The following is an 18,307-nucleotide window of genomic DNA, read 5'->3' on the forward strand; positions in this document are numbered from 1 at the left end:
CCACATCATGCCCAAGTTCTGAACACTATATAATTGGAATCTAACTGAATTTTGGGTAGGTAAATAGAGGATAATAAATCATATTTTCCTAACTTGTAATTTAAATTATTGAGTTACATCAAATCCAATGAAGAAGGATAAGTATGGTGCAAGACAAACATTAAAAGCCTGAGGAGTTTTTATTGGAAAAAAGGATACCAGATTAGAGAATTTCCTGATTAGATTATAGTTAGGCATCTGAAAACATCAGCAGGTGATCTTTGGCCCTTCCAACCTTCCCTCAATCCCTTCAGGTTTTTAATACTCCTCCTCCCATGAACAGAGGCTTGGACAGACGAAGAAGCATGTAAGAATTCTCTTGGGAATTGTTATTCTTTTACTTGCCTTAAACGTTGTATGTTTGAGGTGACTCCTGAAAGCCGATAAATTCCATCCACAATGCCATGAGTCTCAATAAATTCTGCACAGCTCTTCAGTACATATGGAACTATATAAAGGAAAAGAAAAAATAATTAATATTTTAGACTAATTAATAATTAATATAAGACTGGCTATCCTTTAAAATATCTTTTAAAAAATTTCAGGTAACTTCAAAGAGAAATAAGGAAAGCATAAGAGTTATAAGTGGAAACAATTATAAGTGGTAGATGTGCTTTCTTTTTTTTTTGTTTTTTTTTTTGCACTCTCTCAAATAAGTATCTTATTTATTCAAATTATCAATGTGAATGTAATGTCACACAGCATGTAGGTATGTGTTGTATTTTACATACATATATATTTAAAAGTAATATATCTGGTTTACAAACTGCATATATAAAGTATGTTTTAGAACTGATGTGTTTTTTCTGCAAATGAAACAGCAAGTTTATGTATTTTGCTTGGTCTTTAACACAAACAAGAACATTTTATAGTATTATTTACATATTTTATTATATGTTCATTAGGTATAAATGTAGAATTTTTCAAAAAACAATTTTTGAAAAATTCTCTTCTTTTTAAAATTTCTTTATTGGGGGATTAATGTTTTATAGTCGACAGTAAATACAATCGTTTGCACATGCATAACATTTCTCAGTTTTCCACATAACAATACAACCCCCACTAGGTCCTCTGTTATCCTTTTCCAGGACCTGTACTCTCCCTCCTGCCCACCCCAGAGTCTTTTACTTTGGTGCAATACACCAACTCCAATTCAGGTTCTACTTGTAGATGTGTTTTTGTATATTTTTTAAAATTTCTTTATTGGGGAATTAATGAGTAAATACAATAGTTTGTACATGCATAACATTTCCCAGTTTTCCATATAACAATACAACCCCCCCCCAGGTCCTCTGTCATCCTTTTTGGACCTGTATTCTCTCCCACCCACCCCACCCCCACCCCAGAGTCTTTTACTTTGGTGCAATACACCAACTCCATTTCAGGTTCTACTTGTAGATGTGCTTTTGCATTTTTGTTTTTTTAAGCACAGGATTTTGTTGAAGTTTAGAAAGCTCATGTGTTGAGTTTTATTTATTTTTTTAAGAATTTGAAAATATACAAAGACTTGAAGTTTGAAACCAGTTGTGACCTTGGAAATCCCTCAACTCAATCTTTTCATTTCACTGGTTCCTCAAGTGTGATCTGATGGACAGCACCAGGACATTCTCGGAACTGGGTGGGAATGCAAATTCCCAGGCTAGACTTCAGATTCATGAATCAGAAATTTTGGAGGTGAGGCCCAGATTTTTTTTTTTTTAAAGCCTCCTAGGGCTGAGGAAACAGCATAATGGTCAAATAAAAGACTTTCATGCCTTAGGCTTTCAGGTTCCAGGAACAATTGCCAGCGCCACCCACCATAAGCCAGAGTTGAACCATTCTTTGGTCTTTCTCTCTACGTATCTTTCTCTCTTTCTACTCTCTCTCTGGCTCATTACTATAAAATAAATAAAATATTCTTTAAAAGCCTCCTAGTATTTGAACATCATACATCTGACAAGTGGTTGCTATCCTAGATATAAAGAAGTCATACAACTCAATAAAAAAAATTGGACAAGCTATTTGAATAGACACTTATTCAAGGGGAGGAAGTAGATAGCTCACAGGCACCTAAAAATTTCTTTCTTTCTTTCCCTTTCTTTTTTTTTTCCTCCAGGGTTATTGCTGGGGCTCAGTGCCTGCATTGTTCTCCATTTTTGTTGCCCTTGTTGTTGTTATTATTGTTATTGCTGTTGTTGTTGTTGGATAGGACAGAGAGAAATCATGAGATGTGGGGGAAAACAGAGAGGGGGAGAGAAAGATAGTCATTTGAAGATCTGCTTCACTGCTTGTGAAGCGATCCCCCTGCAGGTGGGGAGCCAGGGGCTGGAACCCGGATCTTTATGCTGGTTCATGCGCTGTGCCATGTGCTGCCATGTGTGCTCAACCTGCTGCACTACCACCTGGCCCCTCACCTGGAAAAATTTCATAACTATCACTTACTATTTGGGAAATGCAAATTAAAACCACAATGAGATATCACCTCATGCCAGTAAGAATGGCCTATATGAAAACAAGTGCTGGCCAGGATGTAGAGGAAAAGGAACTCAGATACACTGTTGTTAAAAGTGTAAACTGGTGGGAGTCAGACTGTAGTGCAATGGGTTAAGTGTAGGTGGCGCAAAGTGCAAGGACCAGCGTAAGGATCTCGGTTTGAGTCCCGGCTCCCCACCTGCAGGGGAGTCACTTCACAAGTGGTGAAGAAGGTCTGCAGGTGTCTATTGTTCTCTCCCCTCTCTATCTTTCCCTCCTCTCTCCATTTCTCTCTGTCCTATCCAACAACAACATCAATAACAACAATAATAACTACAATAAAACAAGTGCAACAAAAGGGAATAAATAATTTTTTTAAAAAAAGAGTGTAAACTGGTGCAGCTCCAAGGAAAAACATTATGGAGAACCCTTCAAAAATAAAAATAACTTATGATCTGGCAATTATACTCCTTGATATTTATTTGAAGAATATAAAAACACTAACCTAAAATGTGTATGAAGCTTTATGTATATAGTAACGCTAGCCACATTAGTCAGAATACAGAATTAACTTAAATGCTTGCCAAATTAATGGTTAAAGAAACGAGATGTATTCTTTTTTTTTTTTTTTTCCTCTAGAGTTATAGCTGGGGCTTGGTGCCAGCACTACAAATCCATTGCTCCTAGTGGCCATTTTCCCCCCACTAGATAGGACAGAGAGAAATTGAGAGAGGAGGGGAAGATAGAGAGGGAAAGAGAAAGACACCTACAGACCAGCTTCACTGCTTGTGAAGCAAGGTCCCTGTAGGTTGGGAGCCGGGGCAAACCGGGACCCTTGCACAAGTCCTTGTGTTTTGTACTATGTGCATCACCACTCAGCCCCCCAATATATATTCTTGATAGAAGCTACCTGACCATTAAAAAAAGTGACTTCAGGGAGTCGGGCCGTAGCGCAATGGGTTAAGCGTAGGTGGCGCAAAGTGCAAGGACCCACCTAAGGATCCCGGTTCTAGGCCCTGGCTCCCCAATTGCAGGGGAGTTGCTTCACAAGCAGTGAAGTAGGTTTGCAGGTGTCTTTTTCTCCTCCTCTCTCCATTTCTTTCTGCCCTATCCAACAACGACGACATCAATAACAACAGTAATAACTACAACAATAAAACAATAAGGGCAACAAAAGGGAATAAATAAATAAATTTTAAACAATTGGCATCATGACTTTTGGAACAAAATGGATGGAACTTGAAGTAAGTGAAATAAGTGGGAAAGGGAAGAATGACTGTGGAATCGTTTCACTCCTGCTTAATGTAAATAACTAAAGCAAGTAAACCAGCAAAAAAGTAATGGCAAAATTAACTCTCTGGTACTTGGACCTTGGTGCTGAGTGTGGTGAGTCCCGCACACCCCTAAACAAACCAATGTTGAGTCAATTAAAAATGAAAACAAAATTTAAAATAAAATGGAAGTCTTCTAGGTGACTAATACACACTAAAATGGGAGAAACATAGTCTACTCTAAACATGAAGGCTTTACCAAGGCACAGGTAAATCAACATGCCTCACTCAAGATTGCTGCTTACGAAAAGTAACAAACATGAAAAAATGCTTATGATGTAGGGAGGAAAAAGCAAATGGAGACCCCAAATCAATTACATATTGTGAATTCAGCAAAGGCAAAAAAAAAAAACAAAAAAAAAAACACCTGGAAGTAGGTCTTTCAGAAGTATCATTTAAAATGATATAAAAGCTAAAGTGTGGGCTTTGGTACAGTGGCAGTGTACAGAAGGTCCCAGGCTCCATCTCTTGCACCACCAATAGCCAGAACTAACCAGTGTTCTGGTTTAAAAAAATAAATAATAAATAAATAAGGCCTTTTTAAAGAAATTTCATTTTAAGGTGAGACTCATACCCCATCTACCTCACCAAATGGAAAAACTAATTATTGATTGAAAAGGCAATCTCTTCATTTTCTGCCACTCTCAAAGATGAGTGCTTGTGCTGAAGAACCCAGATATTCCCTTCTCTACTGAGGTTAATCCCAAACCTCCCAATCTGGTTGATTTAGAATGATAGCTCCAGGCCTTCACCAAGGCATGCAAAGGAATAGCAAGTCACACACTGTTTTGGGTAAGGTATCACCAAGAGAGTGCTATGGACAGAGAGGTGATTGTCCACTTATGAATGAGAGCATAGGTTAGTTTAGCATAGTGCTTACCCCCCCACACACCAAATAACCTAATCTGTTAGTGCCTTAGAGACGTGGTCACACCTGCACACAATTCCAAACTAGTCTGGATAAAAATTTTTTAATTTATTTATTTGTTGGATGGAAACACAGAGAAATTGCAAGGGAAGGAGGGGATATGGAGATAGATAGACACCTGCAGCTGTGCTTCATCACTTGTGAAGTTTCCCGCATTGCAGGTGGGGAACTGGGACTTGAACCTGAGTTTTTGTGCTTTGTAACATGTGTGCTCAACCAGCTGCTCTGGATTTTTACATGGGAAGACACAAGGTTTTTTCAGATTTAGTCATTTTTCTGGATTCTCTATTGCAATGCTGTCTAGACACGATGTGTTTCTAAACATCATCAACTGGTTAGGTGCTCAATGAAATCTATCATACTTAAAGTATTTCCCCATGTTTCAAAGTTTGTGCATCCCCAGACCCATACTCCTATAGGACACATTCATATTTTTGTCCTGTCCTTCTAGACTAGATCTAAGGAGAATTTTTTTTTAAGTTACTCCAAATGAAAGGAGAGTAGTCTTAGGATTCAGAGCCTTGCGTAAGCCTTATTCAGTTAGACAGACCAGCAGGCAGGCAGGCAGGCAGACAGGTCACAGCACAGAGCTTCTCCTGGGGCTGTGGTACTCCCATGTGGTGTTGGGGTTAGAAGCTGGCTGTGTGTGGATTTTGAGTTAGCAGTTGTGGAGCTGTGCCTGCTACTAGGATGTTTTACATGGTGTGTCTGTACCCCTGCCTGATCTCAAGCAGAAGAGAGAAGAGCTCTACTTCAATTTATTCTATAAAATAGGGTTCTCAGTGAGATATTTGTCTTCCTCTTTCACAGCAATAGACAAACAAGTAAGCAAACAGAATTTTGATGGTAAAAATGTTGTTTTAAATCCCTGTTTGCACAAGAAGTTGACTTTATCTTCATCACACCAAGCTGCTGCTCTGAAACCAGCCACAGCTGGCCTGTGGTTAGGAGCACAGGTTTGGACACCAACTTGCCTTTTTATTTTTTTATTTTGATTTTATTTATTATTATTTTTTTATTTAAGAAACGATTAATTAACAAAACCATAGGGTAGGAGGGGTACAACTCCACACAATTCCCACCACCCAATCTCCATATCCCACCCCCTCCCCTGATAGCTTTCCCATTCTCTATCCCTCTGGGAGCATGGACCCAGGGTCATTGTGGGTTGCAGAAGGTAGAAGGTCTGGCTTCTGTAATTGCAACTTGCCTTTTTAAAACTAGGGCTAAATAGGTATCAATACTGCTTCTCAGTTTCCACATCTGTTAAATGAGAATATCAGCAGCGATAACTTCATAGGTAGGACTAATGTAATACTTATAACCATTTAGCAGAGACTCTGGCATATAAGAAGCATTCCACAATGGTGGTCATTACGCTTACTTATTATGACACAAATGTATAATTAATTGGGTGAGACACAGTCTTGGAGAAAATGAACTCTGTTTTCTCCCATCTAGTAGGCATTTAGCATAGAGTTGGCCAACCGCTTACCCATCAATACTCATCCTTACTCTCCCAAATGGCGTGTGTGTCCTCCTTTGACTAAACCTTCCTATTTGGAGGTAATTTTGCTTGGGTGAGGTCTCCTTTCTGTATATTTGGATGCATTTTCATAACACAGGCAGCAGATTCCATCTCTGTGTGTGAATTTCAGGTTAGCAGTCGTGGAATTGTACATGCCTTTGGGCTGTTCCATGCTGCCTTTCTATTCCAAGGCAGAAGGCTGTTGTGCCTTGCAGGGCATAAGTGGACACAAGAGTTATGAGTATTCACAGGAGGACTTGGAGGCCCTTTACAAAGACCTCCACAAGCACAAGCAGTCACCAGCTTGTCTTTCCCTGTTCTCAGGCAGGGACCTCCCAAGACTACAACTTTTTTGCTACAGCACCTCTGGCTCTGTTTGTTTTAAAGGTGGGGAAAACACATTCCCGGATGGAGCCCAGCCATAAATTTACTCTGGCTTTGGTACAGAGGCTATAGAACCTCTCAGACCTAACTCTGTTTAAACAAGAGGCAACATTAAAACAACCTAGGGGAAGAGACCATAGTCCCCTGCCTGAGGCAAGCTAGTTTCCCTGGGTAGAGCTGGCAGTATAGGAAACTCTTCATTACACTTAGTAAATAGGAAAAGATCCTCTAATCATCTAGCTCTGGCAGTAGCAGCTGCCTTCAAGTGGTTCTGAGCTAGAGTTGAAGTTTTGAGTTTCCACTACTTTAATGTATACAAAAATCATTTGGGGTGAGATGGTGAGTGGTGGTGGTGGAGTGCATAAGTTGCCATGCACAAGGAATCAGGTTCAAGCCCATATGCCTCATCTGTTGAAGGAAGCAGTATGAGCAGTTCAGTAGTGCTGTGTGAGATTCCCTCTGCCTCTCTTCCTCTTCCTCCCTCTCTCTCCCTCTCTCTCTCTCCCTCTCTCTCTTCCACTCCTTCATCTCAATTTCTGCCTCTATAAAAAAATGGAAAGAAAGGAAGAAAGGAAGAGTGAAAAAAAGAAGAAAGAAAGAAAGAAAGAAAGAAAGAAAGAAAGAAAGAAAGAAAGCATATAGCAAGCCACCTGGAGTTTTGTATTTTTTTGTGCAGACAGAAAATTCAAACAGTAACCATATAGAGAGAGGGGGCCAGGCAGTACCGTAGCGGGTTAAGTGCACATGGTGCCAAGCTCAAGGACTGCCATAAAGATCCCAGTTCTAGCAACCGGTGAAGCAGGTCTGTAGGTGTCTATCTTTCTCTCCCCCTCTCTGTCTTTCCCTCCTCTCTCAATTTCTCTCTGTCCTATCCAACAACAACGGTAATGGCAACAAAGGCAACAGAATGGGAAAAATGGCCTCCAGGAGCAGTGGATTCATAGTGCAGGCACTGAGCCCCAGCAATAACCCTGGAGGCAATATATATACCACTAGGTTCTTCCTTCCTTCCTTCCTTCCTTCCTTCCTTCCTTCCTTTCTTTCTTTCTTTCTTTCTTCCTTTCTTCCTTTCTTTCTTTCCTTCTTCTTTCTTTCTTTTTAGTGATTTAATAATGATTGACAAGATTGTGCAATAAGAGGGATACAATTCCCACCAGAGTTCAGTGTGCCATCCCTTCCATCGGAAGGTTCCTTATTCTTTATTTTTCTGGGAGTATAGACCAAAGATCTTTATGGGGTGCAGAAGGTGTCGGTTCTTGTTAACATGCATATTCCAGTAGGGGGTCCTTCAGGGGCTGGGAGGAGTATCAACACATTCATTACATTTGTTTTACAACAAATCTCCAGGTAAGGACAGAACCAATCTGCAGCCTACATTTGTGTAGCAAGGATTTAAAGGTAGTCCTGGTGGCTAGTGTAGAGGCTTCAAGAATTTAGTCTCTTAAGTCTCAAAATTTCTTAAACTATTGTCCCTATGGTTCAACCAAATTGAGTTGATTCTGAACAAAGTAAAAGCTTAATGCAAAAATAGCTTAGTAGCTATAGATGGAAAGAAAGTGTCCATTGTGTAGGTATGGGAAGGAGGGATGCTGGATGTCAGTCACAGAGCTAGTTCTGTGGGATTTCTCATAGATGCGAAGAACTTTGCCTCCTCCTACAGAGGTACACATTGCTGCTTACAATAGAATACTAGAATTGAATTGCTTCATTGACAGTTCTCTTTCTTTTGTTTTGTTTTGCTTTTCCTGAGTCAGCAGTCTTAAATGTTAAACTTTAATCATAGCAAAAAATAAACCTTGATGTGTCTTTTAATGGGAAAAAAATAACCCTTACCTTTGATTTATGCTTCACAGTTTATACGACACTTTAAAATATTTAGTCTCCAATGATTTGACATGGTACAACTAGAGACAATTTTGTATTTATAAACAGTGTGGACACTTCTTTCCTTCGCCCTCTGACCTCTTCAAGAGTTTAATACAGAAAAGGCCAGAAACAAATCACTTCTCCGGCAATAATGTCTGCTACACTGCCCCAGTCCAGTGAGTCTCTGGGACTGATCAGGCTGGACACAAACAGTTGAGCAGGCACAGTTGTGTTAGATCAGTTCTAGGGTCACAGCAGCAATATTCTTGCACAGGGCAGACTGTATTTGTGTTTTGGGGAAGTGTGGCAACTTTCCCTCCCCATGCTGGATTTTGTTAAAGTCTTATATTAGTCAGATTTCATCCTCTCTCTGAGCCCTGCATTCCTGACCATCAAAGCACAGTTTACTGGTGGATAGACACAACTAAATACTACTCAGCTGAGAAAGGAATGGTATTGTGTATCATGACAGAAGCCAAACTACAAAAAAAGCAAGAACTGCATAATTCCACATATATAAAACTCTAGAAAATGCAAACTAATTTACAATAAGAGGAAGCAGGGAAGAGGCAGGAGACAGGAATTCATAGAGAGCAGAGGACACCTTCACACACATCAGATATCCTGATGGAGGTGACAGGAAGGACCAGGATATGAATTGTTAGTCATAAGGAGGAGAGTAAAAGGAAGGGAGGTTAAACTTTGCTCAGACAAGACATTTTTGTTGCTGTTGCTGTTGTTGTTGCTATGCAAATGGCAGGGTGAGGGCTAAACATTTTTGCTGAGATGTGAATGAGCCTGCTCTCTGGCCTTTTATTTATTTATTTTTCAAGAGGGGAAACAAAGATGTCAATGACTTTTCTTGGGTGTCAGCAGAGGATACACTGGCTTTCTCCCTGGTAGTCAAAGCTTCTTGTAACTGCTCTCCCTCTCTGAAGATCTTTGCTCTGCATTATTTCTACATTACCCTATATCTGTCTTGCAACAATTCCTTTGCCCCCATGCTGCCTCCTAGTTTCTCTGAGTCTTGGTTTGTCTGGAGGTTTCTGTCCTTGTGCAGTTTTCCCTCTGATATTCCTTTCTCCTCACTTTGCTTTCAATTCTCTACCTCCTAGTCTAATGTAAAATTAAGGACAAATTTGAAATTTTGTGCTATTTTTTTTAAGTGGGGTAAAAATGCAAGCTAATGGCTAATTTTCTAAGAAAAAATAATATATATATATATATATATATATGTTCAGGCTTTAGTTTCTCCTTGAAGAAGACTGAATTTTTGTGTTTTATTTAAAAATTTCTTAACATTAAAAAAAATCACGCACAAAATTTTCATGTTTGAGGTCCCAGGATCAAACCCTAGCACCACCATAAGACAATGCTGAGCACAACTCTAGTATCTCTCTTTCTATCTCTCTCTCAATTAAAAAAAAAATTTTTATTCCCTTTTGTTGCCCTTGTTGTAGTTATTATTGTTATTGATGTTGTTGTTGTTGGATAGGACAGAGAGAAATGGAGAGAGGAGGGGAAGACAGAGGGGGAGAGAAAGAGAGACACCTGCAGATCTGCTTCAACGCTTATGAAGCGACTCCCCTGCATGTGGGGAGCTGGGGGTTCAAACCAGGATCCTTAAACCAGTCCTTGTGCTTCATGCCACCTGCACTTAACCCTCTGCACTACTGCCCGACTCTCTCTCTCTCTCCTCTCTCTCTCTCTCTCTCTCTAACTTATTATTGCATAGAGACAGAGAGAAACTAAGAGTGATGGGGAAGGGAGATAGAGAGGGAAAGAGACAGAAGCTTTCTGTGAAGCTTTTTGTTAAACTTTCCCACTGCAGGTAGGGACCAAGGGTTTGAATGGGTCCTTGCACACTGTAATGTATGTGCTCAACCACATGCACCACTGCCTGGCCCCCTAAGACCTCTGGTCTATCTCTTTCTCTATGCATCTGTCATAAAACAAAATACTTAAAAAATCTGATGTATAATTCAAATGTTGTAAGGAAGCCATCCTTCTGAAGTGTCTGTTTTTTATGGGCCCAGCACACTTCCACTGCCCCACTCTGCTAAAGTGTCTGTTTTTTAAAGAGAAAAAATTTAAAAAGTTATGTTGGGGGCTGGAGGATGGTTCGTCTAGTAGAGGACACACTTCACCATGCATGAGGGCCTGGTTTGATCCCCCAGGTCACCGCATAGGAGCAACTGCACAGAGAAAGTTAACTGATTGCAAGCCTAGCACTCTGTGCAGCACTAACAGCTAAATGTTGCTAGAATCACTGTCACTTCCCTCAGTATGTTGTGAGTTCTTGAGGGGCAATGAGGACAGTACTATGCATCCATCATCTAGAGCTGCACAAGCACCCAAGAGACTGCTGCTTTTCCTGCAAACAGGTTTTCTGTGTCTCACTGACACAATGTCCCTCAAAAAAGAAAATGCAACATGTCAAACACTGCATTATGTATCAAAAACAAAAACAAGAATAACCATCAGTTTCTACTCCATTATCACATAGAACAGGATCACTTCTCTTTTAAAAGCATGAGAGTTGATTCTTAGCAAGAGCAGGGAAGTTGCCCAATATCACATAGCTAGTATGTGCTAGAGTCAGAACCCAAACTCAAGTCTGTCTGGCTCCAAAGCCTTGTATTCATTTATTTTTTTTTGAAACATTCAAGAAATATTTTATTCATTTTATGAGAGACACATACAGAGAGAGAGAGAGAGAGAGAGAGAGAATGAGAACTAGTCTCAGCTCTGGCTTACAGTGGTGCTGGGGATTTAACCTGGGACTTCTGAGCATGAGAGTCTTAAGTATTGCCTAGTTATGCTATCTCCCCAACCCACCTTTTATTTTCTTCATGACACTACAAGTGAGGAGAATAGTAAAAGTCCCAAGCTACAGTCACTTACCCCAAATCTTTGCAATCAGAAGGCAGATTCCACACATAGTGTACCCCTTTGTGGGCCCCTATAGGACCTTGCCCGCTATGAGGATCAACAATGGTGGGGACAGACCCATTCTCCAAAGGTATGTTGGGAACAACATATTCTACCACTCGAGGAAGATTGCACCTGAAATTAGTGCAGCCTAGAATGTTCCTAGCTGTGACCACAGAATGTGAGCTCAGACTTATAGGGATACAGAGGCTATACAAGTTCCTGCAACAAATATGGACCCCAGATCAAATCGATGGGATTTACAGGTAACAATATTTATATACTTTTCCCATATTTGGGAGCTACTCTCTTCCCTGATCTAGCTTTCGAGTCCTTTTTCCAACTCTGACACCATCTCCCCAGACAATACCTTGTGTCCATCTGCATGTTAACTGTTGGGCTCAGGAAAAAAACTAGTAAAATCTGTGGTCCAGGAGGTGGCGCAGTGGATAAAGTGCTTGACTCTCAAGCATGAGGTCCTGAGTTCAAGCCCCGGCAGCACATGTACCAGAGTGGTCTTTCTCTCCTCCTATCTTTCTCATCAATCAATAAATAAAATCTTTAAAAAAATTAGTGAAATCAATACTTAGTAAAGTCATGGGCCCCTTGGAATATACCTAAAGTAGACCTACTAGTTTTTTCCAAAATGGAGATCCCAAATCTCATCTGCTATTTTCTTACCTTTAGGTTCCTGACTGTTTAACAATTTGTTCTGCTTTATATTTTAATGCTTTTTCAACCACCAAGTTGCAGATGCTACTATGATGCCAACCTAACTTCCCTGGGCAGATGACCTCACCAATGTGTCCTGGAACCCCATATCTCCAGAGCCCTAACCCACTAGAGTACGAGGAAGATAGGGTTGGGAGTATGGGTTGACCTGCCAACGCCCATGTTCAGTGGAGAAGCAATTACAGAAGCTAGACTTTCCACCTTCTGCACCCTATAATGATCCTGGGCCCATAATCCCAGAGGGATAAAGAATAGGAAAGCTTTAGGGATGGGATGGAATATGGAGGTCTGGTGGTGGGAACTGTGTGGAATTGTACCCCTTTTATGGTCTTGTCAATATTTCCATTTTATAAATAATTTAAAAAAAAAAATGTCAGGTTTCAGGAATTTGTGGTTACTAATTAGGTCCTCAGTTGGGGAGAGTTAGTTGGTTCTATGCCCCTGGCTCCCAATCCAGAGGTGCACTAAAAAGGTAATGACTTGGGAGTTGGGCGGTAGCGCAGCAGGTTAAGCGCACTTGGTACAGAGTGCAAGGACCGGAGTAAGGATCCAGGTTAGAGCCCCCGGCTCCCCACTTGCAGGGGAGTTGCTTCACAGGTGGTGAAGCAGGTCTGCTGCAGGTGTCTGTCTTTCTCTACCCCCTTTATCCTCCCCTCCTCTCTCCATTTCTCTCTGTCCTATCCAACAATGACCACAACAATAATAACTACAACAATAATACAACTAGGGCAACAAAAGGAAATAAATAAATATTTAAAAAAAGGTAATGACTTTTGGGTGTTCAATACCTTTGATTAACATCTATTTTAAATTTCTTTTTGAAAAAGTTGCAGAAGCAATATATGTTGGTTCAGAAATGAAAGAGAGGGGGTCGGGCGGTAGTGCAGTGGGTTAAGCACACGTGGCGCAAAGTGCAAGGACCTGTGGAAGGATCCCAGTTCTAGCCTCTGGTTTCCCACCTGTAGGGGAGTCGCTTCACAGGCGGTGAAGCAGGTCTGCAGGTGTCTACAGCCTTTCTCTCCCCCTCTCTGTCTTCCCCTCCTCTCTCCATTTCTGTCTTATCCAACAACAATGACATCAATAACAAAGATAATAATAGCCACAACAATGGTAAAAACAACCAGGGGAAAAAATGGCCTCCAGGAGCGGTGGATTTGGGTGCAGGCACCGAGCCCCTGCAACAACCCTGGAGGCAAAAAAAAAAAAGAAATGAAAGAGTGTAACGACATTGTCACCATTTTGCACCACCTTTCTTAGCCTTGACACACTGAAATGACATACACTGAAGTGCAATAGTCACCTCTAAATAATGGGAAATAAAACTATTTTTGCTTTTTTACCTTTTATATTATTATTATTGTCATGATTATTATTTGAGACCAGGGTTATCATTGGGGCTTAGTACCTCCATGATGATTGTACCATCCCTGGCAGCTGTTTTCTCCTTTTTCTCTTTGACAGAACAACAACAACAAAAAATTGAGAAGGGAAGGGTAGATAGGGAGAGAGAAAGAGAGATACCTGTAGCATTGGTTCACTGCTTATGAAGCTTCACCCTGCTGGTATAGACTGGGATCTTGAACCCAGGTCCTCATGCATGGTATATATATGCTCAACTGAGTGTGCCACCACCTAGTTCCTCTATTTTTTTTAAGATTGGCTTTTCTGGATTTTATATAGTAAGAAGGTAGTAAAAATATTTTTAAAGAGACAGAATGAGTCTTTTGAGAAACAAGTTTCATTTAAAAAGTCAGTAGAGTTTCTGAAATCAGTGATGTGACTTCTAAATGTTTGCTAAAGTTCTCTCTAGTGACCCTACTGAAGGTTGTTGACCCCTTGTCAAATAGAGAAGTATTTGCCTAACCCTCTGGCCTGATGTAGCCAAGTCCTAGCTATGTTACACTACTGATAAGGTTCCATATGGCAAATGACATCCTGAAGCCCCTTCTCCTCACTTTTAGGGTCTCAAGAGCCAAGTCAAGTCAGCACTTTCCTGTAAAAGTGCCTGGTCTTCCCTCTGATTTGTGCTCTGACACATCCCATCTGGGGCCTGTTCTTCATCCATCCATCCATCCATCCATCCATCCATCCATCCATCCATCCATCCACCCATCCATCCATTTATTGGATAGAGACAGAGAAGAATTGAGAAAGAAGGGGAAGATAGAGAGGAAGAGAGAAAAAGAGACACTTGCAACAAACTGCTTGCCATGTTTACCCCCTGCAAGTAGGGACAGAGGACTTGAACCCAGGTCCTTGCAAACTGCAACATGTGGTTCAAACAGGTATACAACACCTGGCTCCTGAAGTCCTGCTTTCAATGTATCCACTGTTCCCAGCAATTTTCCTACCAGAAAAGAAGTAGTCAGGCCCTAGCTAGCACCAAGGACAGAAAGGTGTCCAGCACTGCCACTCTCAAGAAGTCACAAAGGGCATGGACAATCACTGTGAATGGACCACCTGTCTGTCTACCTTTGTTCTCTACATTGTCATCCTTTAATTGTACCCAGTGCAACCCTCCCAACTTATGGGGGAGGCTTTATCTCTGCATAATAAGCTTCAGTTGAAGCTCCAAGGTATTAAGTACTTAGCCAGTGTGAAAATAACCAAATATGATAAGAGCCCTAGAAAGGCACAAAGAAAATAAAGGGGGTAGAAGTTCTAGAAAGGTTTTCAAAGTAAGGAAGAAAGGCAGGGCCCTTAGGTGCTGAATAAGAACAGGAAGTTATGTACATTTATAGTGAGTCAGTGCATGAAGGGCCTGGCGTCAGAGTACAGAGAAAAGACTCAAACCCTCAGGGGCTCTCGATGTTGTAAGTACATCAAGAAAGACAAATCAAGGCTGTATAGTAAGAACTATGACTGGTTCACGGGATGATATGTGATGCCATGATATGATGTATGCATGGTGTGATGTGAAGCAATGTGCACTGCAATATGAGCAGAGTGCTCAGTTAAATACTTAGTAAAAGTCACCAGATATCTGGTAGGAGATGATATACAGTCATATATTGTTTAATAGCATTTTGGTCAAAAAAAGACCACCTATAAGTTGACAGTTCCACTAGGCTATGTGTAAAGCCTAGGTGTGTAATGGGCCATATCATCTATGTTTGTGCAATTACATTCTATGACGTTAGCATAACAATGAGATCAGCTAACAACACATTTCTCAGAACATATCCCAGTTCTTAAGCAATGCATGCCTATAAACAAAGTGGGAAAACAAGAAATAATGCTGTGAACTCCAGGAATGTTGACTAGACCAGTCTAGTGGAAGAGAAGTGTTCAGGTAAATTAGGGGAGTTTTTAATGAGCCTTGGAAGATCATAGTCTATCTTGATCTCCACTGCCAGAAAATTTTCTATAACACTATCTTAATGATAATGTTTCTCCTACTCCAAAACATTTAGTGGCTCCCCATTACCGAGAGAATCACATTCAATCTAGATAGCTCTAGGATTAGAACCTCATCAGTGACAACCCTGGAATTCTTTCCTTTAAGGAACAGCCCTCTGACATAGACCCAAGGGGGTGAGGGTGGGGTGGAAAAGTGTGAAGGAAAAAAGACTTGTCATCAACAAATCACTTCCAAAAGAGAAATAAAGTGGTCCTCTAGGGTCAGTGGGGAGGACCTCCTATGCTTTGTCAAAAGGCAGTAAGAATGCTAACTACTACTTGAAATAACTCACTTGGATAGTGTGCTACTTTGTCATGTGTGATCCAGGTTCGAGCCTAGCCTCCACAGCATTGAAAGAAGCTTTGGTTCTGTGGTTTCTTTTACTCTGTCTCTCTCTACCTAAAAGAAAAAAAAAAAAAGGCATGGCTTCCTAACTCAGGGATGAAAGACTGATTGAATGTGGCGGAGTCTCCAGCCCACACTTCATTAGTGAGTGAATGAGCAAGTGGAAACAGCCTGGCACGGACCTTGGCAGGGCATCTCTAGGGCTTGTGTCTGTGGGAGGGAGGTGGTTGTGACCCTGAGGAAGGGTGGTGCTGAGTAAAGAAAAAGAGTGAGATATTCTGCAGGTGGCCTTGGGTCCAGCCTGTTCACCTTGAACACAAGAACTGTGCACTGGGCTTTGAGTCCTTGCTGAAAATGGAACTGCTATACAAAAAGAAAAAAAAAATGGGGTGAGTATGTTCACCCTTCCTACTGTCTGATTTTGTTCTCAAGGGATTTGTCGGGTGACACTACATGGGGCTTCTTCTAAATGACAGAGAGATCTTTCAATCACTCCACCATCCTTCTAAGTTCAATTCATGAGCATTGGCTTTGTCCCCCATTGCCCATAAATCATTTAAATACTTGACTGCATAAAAAAGGCCATAGTCATCTTCGCTTACTTGATAAAGATTTTATTTCTAGGACCAGGCAGTGGTGCATGTGGTAGAGCACACTTGTTGCTATGATATGCACAAGGACCTGAGTTTGAGTCCCCGGTCCCCACCTGCAGGTGGAAGCTTCATGAGTGGTGAAATAGGGTTGCAGGTGTCTCTGTCTCTCTACCTCTCCCTTCCCTCTTGATTTCTGATTTTTTCCTTCCAATAATTAAAGATGATTTTTTTAAAAAAGATTTTATTTCCTGGCCTAATAGCTCCTCTCTCTCACTACCTGCTCCTTGGGATATGCCAATGGAGGGTCTTCCATGGCCACATGCCCTAGGGAAAAGGAATATGAACTGAACCAGATAATGAGACATCAAGGAGGAAAACAAAACTGGTTCTTTGTGTTCTCCTGCTTCTTGTATGCTTCACTAGCACCAGTTATCTTAAGAATGAGGACAATATAACTTTTTCTTGTCAGAGTGTGTTCATTCCACTTCTTCCCCACCCGCCTAGTGGGTATTCATGAGATGCATTAGCCAAATGCTAAGTGGAATCCGATGCTTAATAATCATTATTTCATTGAACTCTTACAATTTTGAGATGCAGGCAGGAAACCAAGATTCAGAGTGATTGTCCAAAATCAAACATCTTATGTCAAAGTTCAGTGCAATTATGAGTTTGTTTGAACTTTAAGTTCATGCATTTCCAGTACATTTTATTTTATTGAGAGGGGTAGGGATAGGTAGCATAATGGTTATGCAAAGAGAGTCTTGTGCTTGAGGCTCTGAAGTCCTGGGTTCAATCCCCTGCATGACCATAAGTGCTCTGATTAAAAAAGAAAGAAAGAAAGAAAGAAAGGAAGGAAGGAAGGAAGAAAGAAAGAGAGAGAGAAAGAAGAAATTGAGAGGAGCAGGGAGATAGAGAGGTAGAAAGAAAGATACCTACAAATCTGCTTCACCATTAGTGAAGTATCCCCCCTGCAGGGAGGGAGCAGGAGCTTGAACCGTGGTCCTTGTGCATGGTAGTATGTGTGCACTTAACTGGGTGTGCCACCGCCCAGCCCCCTCCAGTACATTTTATAGCCATAGCCTCCATTCTCAGGAAACTGAGGCACAGAATAGGCATGGGTAAGACCAGAAATCAGAGATAATATCATGTCTTAAGCATTCATTGGTGAAGGAGAAGGACTTAAAACAAGGAACTGAGGAAACTGGGTCTCTAGTCCTGACTTCTAGGCACCAGGCTTCAAAGGTTTGAGGAGAGTAACTGTTCTCCTCAAATTCCTTCAGATATTTTTCAGGTACTAGGTGCTGAGTATATATCAGTTAAAGTAATAGAAACCAGCTGTAAGGGCTTGCAACAACATAGTCACTCCTATCCTCAGACCTCCACCCTTAAAAAGCCCAAATTTTGCATCCGATGCTAATGTTTGCTCTGGACCTAACACTGCACATGCACTCAGACTCCTGGGTGCAGCTGGGGAGAAGGGAAGATGGCAGCTTGATTCCTACCTGCAAGTGTCCAAGTCCTCATGCCTACTGACTCTGGCTTATAGGTGGAGCTTCTGGGGCATAATGCATCCACTATTTTTTGCTTGTTATTTTTTGTTTTTCATTTGACTCCTCAACCCATCCTGCCCATATGAGTGGAAATTTGAATTAAATAAATATGGTGTCAACCTCAGAAGGTTTAGACACACCTCCTTTTATATGGCTGGACTCCCCATTAACCCCAGTGATAACTGTATTATATGGAGGCTGGAATCCACCCGGAATTTAGCTTTCAGTG

At 41.0% G+C, this 18,307-nt stretch overlaps 1 protein-coding gene across 1 annotated transcript in view; it reads right to left on the reverse strand.

Moving 5' to 3' along the window:
* Positions 1–18,307, reverse strand: part of ARHGAP31 (Rho GTPase activating protein 31) — a 143,639-nt gene that overhangs the window by 57,411 nt on the left and 67,921 nt on the right. Inside the window, exon 2 of the mRNA XM_007532109.3 lies at positions 385–487. Coding sequence (XP_007532171.1) covers positions 385–487 — 103 coding nt within the window. The remainder of the gene's footprint in view (positions 1–384; positions 488–18,307) is intronic.

Source organism: Erinaceus europaeus, chromosome 9 (assembly GCF_950295315.1).
Source record: "Erinaceus europaeus chromosome 9, mEriEur2.1, whole genome shotgun sequence".
Classification (NCBI taxonomy): Eukaryota; Metazoa; Chordata; class Mammalia; order Eulipotyphla; family Erinaceidae; genus Erinaceus; species Erinaceus europaeus.